Genomic DNA, 6,000 nt, shown 5'->3' on the forward strand with positions numbered 1-6,000 from the left:
AGAATGTGCAATAGGTCTTTGCTTATGTTGGTCTCTGAACCTGGACTACCTCACTCCATCTTCCTCTTCATCGTAGCCTAACTAGGGTCTGTCCTTCCTTCAGATTTCCATTCTATCATCACTCCCTTAATGAAGCCTCTGATTGCCTTTACTTAGTCAGGTCTTCCTATTTGTTTCTGGATAGCTTTCCTTGAGAGTTCTTATCACTGTTTGATTTTACATTTATATATTCGATCATTCGATTATTGGCAGTAGATTTCACAAGGCCTGGAATTTTGTCTTGTTTGTTGGCAGTTTTATCGTTAGACCCTAGTACAGTGCCTGGCATGTTGTAGCCACTTGATATTCACTTGTGGAATGAATGAAAGAAAGGAGGAATAAGTGGAATTTCCCCAGTTTTCCTTTTTTAAATTATGAAACATTTGGATTATGACTGTAATTCTGTGAATGTTGATGTTATTCTTTTGTATTATTTTCTAAAATATGTATATTTTCTTTAATTTACTAGTTATTTTAAAATGCTCTTTTAAAATTTTGGAATGATTGACATTTAAACTCAGCTTTATTTAGGGGCGCCTGGGTGGCTCAGTCGGTTGAGCGTCCGACTTCGGCTCAGGTCATGATCTCGCGGTTCGTGAGTTCAAGCCCCGCCTCGGGCTCTGTGCTGACAGCTCAGAGCCTGGAGCCTGTTTCTGATTCTGTGTCTCCCTCTCTCTCTCTCTGACCCTCCCCTGTTCATGCTCTGTCTCTCTCTGTCTCAAAAACAAATAAACGTTTAAAAAAATATTTAAATAAAAAAATAAACTCAGCTTTATTTAGTTCTAATTTTATTACATTTTTCCTGAAATGTATTTATTGTTTTATGTTATAAATAAATACTAGCACTTTTCCCTTATGTTATTATTCAAATTAATGTTATTTTCCGTATGCTGCTTTATATTTATTGGAAATGTATAAATATATTTCTGTTTACTAATGCGTTTAAAAGAAGATATCTATGAAAAATTTATATTTTCTGACAACAAGGTGTGGGGATTGCCAGACTCTGTTCTCTGTTTTCTGATCATGAAAATTGTCTTCCTTTTAATTTTGTCCTGCTGGAATAATATATCCCAGTGAATTTTCAGTGTTTTTTCAGACCACTACTAGACTGAGGGCTAATTTCACAATTCTTTAGCTATAAGAATGAAAATTTATTTTTATGTAACTTGCTTTAAATATTTACTTTTGGGGAGACAGTATACAAGATAATGATAATAATAATACTTGAAACATACATGATGTTTTAGTATGGCAGGCTTGATACATTTAAACCATATTAACTAATTGAATTCTCAAAACAATACTCCAAAATAGTTACTATTTTATCATCTTTGTTTTTTAAATGTGCAAAACAAAGCACAGGGAGAATGGTGAAGTTACTTAAGGACACACAGAAAGCAGATAGCAAGGATGGGGTTACAACCAAAAGCCCATGCTTTTAACCACTAAGTGTATTGCTTCTCTAGAACGAAGATTACTTTACATACTTTAATTCAGTTAATATACCCAGAAAGTAGGTATTGGGTAGATGACATTAACTCCATTTGAAAATGAGGAAACTGAAGTTCAGAGAAGGGGAATAACCTTCCAAAGGTCACAGACATTTGAAGTGTCCAAGTTCAAAAATGCACTGAGTTCTATTAATTATCCTTCTACATGAAGCTGACTCTAAACTTGTAACTCTCATCCTATCACATGCGGACAATGAAAATTATAAATCTGAGAATGCAGTATTCTCAACAATTCATACTTAACTACTCATCTCAATTCCCAATTTCTTTATGTATCCTTTTGTACTGTGTTCTTGGAGAGAGGGGCATGAGAACAAACAAAAGTTAAGTGTCAATAGCACTATGTTAGGACTGGTACCTACTTTATAGGAAGCACCTCAATGAATATGAGTTGAATGAATATTCTATAATTTTGTTTTTAGTGATCTTTTTGCAAGTGATTTAGTAGACACCCCTTACAACAAATGAAAATCAGACACTATTTCTTGATTTTTTTTTTTTTTATTTTTAGATTTTTGCCTTCTCAATGTTTTCATTGGTAAGTGAATGGTGAATGTAAATGGACTTTATCCCGTTACTGCATGTTCATAGTACCAAATAAAATTTTGGGCAGGTTATATATATTTAATCACTATTTGTTGAAATGATAAATGTTAAGAGAAGGAACATCTGAAAAGTCAATATCTACCTTCATTGGTAGCAAAATTTATTTTGGGAATAAAGATTATTTGATATTAATATATACAAAAAGCTATATATTTATTTTAAAAACATGTTCAAAGTTTCACAAAAGATATTTGTCTTTCTCAAATATGTATACCCTTTGGCAAAACTATTAAACATGCTTTAGTTAACCTGATGACTGGTAATTATTTTTTACTTTAAGGCACATTTATAGATATTAACCTTAGGAATCTAAATGTGTATGATATTAATGAGTGGTGTTGATAAATTGTAAGTTATTTACATTAATGAGTTCCTTATAGAGTTATAAAAATAATTTTTCAAAGTTTATAAATGATATAATTAAAATACGCTATTCTTTTGTTTGAATATCTGTAGCTCAGTCCATTTTTAAGACATTCTGTTCTGAAGAGGACATTCAATGTCACTCTACCAAATCCTTCCCTGATCAAGAGAGAAAACACTTTTACTACAGGACAAAAAGCCAAACAAAAACGCTCAGGAAGCAAAGTAAAATCTTCTAAATGGTAAGTGTGCTGGTTCTCACTGAATCATAGGGTTGCCACATTTTTACAATCCATAAGTTAACTGTCATATGGAATCTCTGAGACAAATATTTTTTTTTTTTTTATCTTCAAAGCAATGCATTTGTATCCCTGTTCTAGAGATTGGTTATGTTTATAACTACAGAGAATAATTAACATATTTAGTAGGGGCCACTCTGTATGCTGCTAGAAGTAAATGTTGACTGGTCAAAAATAGCCATTATATTTTCCTTTTTAGAAGTCTACTCTTCATTTGTCTTTAATGCTAAGGTAGAAGAGTTACCTTAATAAGGTGAAGTTGACAGCCTTTGTTAAATTAACCTATCTTTTAAAACAAAGGAATCTAAAAAATAATGCCATGTTCTACTCACTTATTGTGAGATCACAGCTTGGTGAAACATTTTGGCTTTTTCAAACAAATAGTATAATCAAGCAAGCTTGGACTAAGAATATTCTTATGTAAATAGTTAATAGATATGGGTTAAACACAGAGTGTATGGTAATGACCAACAGTGGTTTAGACTTTTCAGTGTTTGCATGTGTTTGTGTGCGTGTGTGTGTGTAAAGTAGGCCTGGGCTTGAATAATTTGATGTTATTATATTCCAGACAAAGACTGCTTTTTATTTCAGTATCCACACCACAAAATGCCAATGTATTTCAGGAACGTACTGAGATTATATTAATTTCTAAGGAATTATAAACAAAAAAGTACTTATTAAAATAGTAAAGTGTAGAGTTTAATATCTGATATATTGTTAGACTACTTGTTGGAGCAGTAGATCAAATTTATCTAGATGCCATCAGAGTCTATTCTTTCAGCCTAGATTTCTGCCGTGCATAATGTTAGCCACTAGTCACATGTGACTACTGAGCATTTATAATATGGCTGTTTCAAATTGATATATGCTTTAAGTCTAAAAGGCACACCAGATTTTGAAGACTTAGTTTGACAAAAAAAAAGGGTATAAAATATCTGATTAATAATATTTTTTAAAATGTAATACATTTAATACAGGTATTTCAGGTATACTGGGTTAAATAAAATATACCATTATGATTATTTTCATCTGTTTATTTTTACATTTTAATATGGTCATAGGCTCATATTATATTTCTATTGGACAGTGGTAGTCTAGGATATCCATATTTTGGAGTAGTGATTTCGTCACCAAATATATTGGAAAACAATGTCTACAATAATGTTTTATTTTCAATTCCATTTCACACATTATACTTTCACTTCTATTACACATTTTGTTATGACAGGGAGCAATAGCCCATTAACTACTCATTGTCATCATTAGTTATTAATATGTAGTACTTCTTTAAAATGCAAAGATATGAAAGCTATTTCATGTCATTTGAAACTATTGCCTTGACTTTTGTGCCACAATGTCGTAATTTTCAATTCTAGATCTAGTTTTTTGAGCCCATAAGAGGTTGTTATTGTCATTTCTCAGGTCATATTTATTTAGATTTACCCATATACTTATCTGTTCCATTGCTCTTTCTTCCTTCTTGCATTTCTGTGCTCCTCTGTGGGATCATTATTCTTTCTAATGAATTTCTTTTCATATGTGTGTTCATGCACGTTTACTGTTGATGAGTTCTCTCCTTTTTTGTTTGTTTGGAAACATTTTTATTTCATCCTCATTTTTGAAGAATATTTTTACTGGCTGAAGAATTAGAGGTTCACACATACATCCTTTTGGCACTTTAAAAATGTCATTGCATTGTATAATGCCTTCTATGGTTTCTGATGAAATGTTCTCCCTTTGAAAATAATGTGCCTTTTATTTATCTGGCTGCTTTTTCAAATTTTCCTTATGCATTTTAAAAGATTATTTCTAATGTCCCTAGGTTTTCCTGCCCCCACCTCGTTTCTATAGAACCTAAGAAAGACAAAAATCTCAGCTTAGATTTCTTTAAAAAATTTATTTTAATGTTTTTATTTTATTTTTGAGAGAGAGAGAGTGTGTGAGCAAGGGAGGGGCAGAGAGAAAGGGATACACCGAATCTGAAACAGGCTCCAGGTTCTGAGCTGTCAGCACAGAGCCCGACATGGGGCTTGAACTCACGGAGTACGAGATCATGACCTGAGCCGAAGTCGGACGCCCAACCGACTGAGCCGCCCAGGCGCCCCTCAGTTTAGATCTCTATCCAGTTTGTGGTTGTCTTCTGTGCGCCTAAAAACTAAATTCCTCCAAGGGAATGTGAGGGAATGTCCTCCAATGCTATTCCCTGCTCACCCTTCTCACCAGGTTTCTGAGCCTTACAAGACCTGAGGTTGTCTGTGTAGCTCTCCATTCTCTTATATAAAGAAACAGAAGTAAATTCTCTAATTTTTCTAAGAGACTTGTTCTGAGAACAAGTTACTCTGCCATATCTGAAAACTCTTCCTTTACTATAGTTTGCCTTCTGTGCCTTTTACCTCTAAAACAATTCCAGAAATCCTATATCTTTTATGAATATTTATAACTGAAAAGATATATTAGATATCATATATCTTGAGACATTTATTCAATATCCTACTAAAAAGTTCATATTCTTTTTTAAGGAAATGTATTTCCCTATTAAACTTACTTGCAAATCTATTTCTTTGAAGATTATTATTGTCATATTATGAACTATTTATATTTACATGGTGTCACACAAAAATAAGTACTTCAAAAATATTTTAGTATCCCAGATATGCCCACCCACATCCCAAACCTTTTGTGACATAAACCTCCAGAAGATAAAATCAGACTAGCTCCTTGTTCAACATTACCATTACAGAGAAACAAAAGACAGTCTATCTTTTCTGTTTATATACGCCTATCATTCCCACCAGACAACCTCAAAACATGACATTATATTTCCATTCAGAATTATTCTGCATTTCAATCAGTATAGTGTCATTTGGAGGCTCCCTTCTTTAATTAACTTTCAGGAAAAAACAGTTTTATTTCACAATTATAGAGAAACTTAATGCTTGGCTGAACTAGTGCACTAACACTAAAGAGAAATGAGTGAGTTACCATATGCAAAGAGCTTCTATCAGCTCCACTCAGGTTTGGGTGAAGGGGAACAAGCTAGATAACAGAAGTGTGTTAGATGATTGAAAGTGGGGAAAGAATTGCCATCTGAATGTTAAATAGCAGGAGTGATGTCACCAGAACAAAGTTCTGAACTTCACAGGTTTACCCTAGATCAACCAAGCCACATTCTGTTCACT

At 33.0% G+C, this 6,000-nt stretch overlaps 1 protein-coding gene across 1 annotated transcript in view; it reads left to right on the top strand.

Annotated features, from left to right (window-relative positions):
* The window catches only part of STPG2 (sperm tail PG-rich repeat containing 2), a 569,016-nt gene extending 566,173 nt beyond the window's left edge, over window positions 1-2,843 (top strand). Inside the window, exon 13 of the mRNA XM_086702910.1 lies at window positions 2,616-2,843. Coding sequence (XP_086559036.1) covers window positions 2,616-2,768 — 153 coding nt within the window. The 3' untranslated portion in view covers window positions 2,769-2,843. The remainder of the gene's footprint in view (window positions 1-2,615) is intronic.
* The last annotated feature ends 3,157 nt before the right edge of the window (window positions 2,844-6,000 follow it).

Source organism: Puma concolor, chromosome B1 (genome assembly GCF_028749965.1).
Source record: "Puma concolor isolate L17-30 chromosome B1, mPumCon1.1.hap2, whole genome shotgun sequence".
Lineage (NCBI taxonomy): Eukaryota > Metazoa > Chordata > Mammalia > Carnivora > Felidae > Puma > Puma concolor.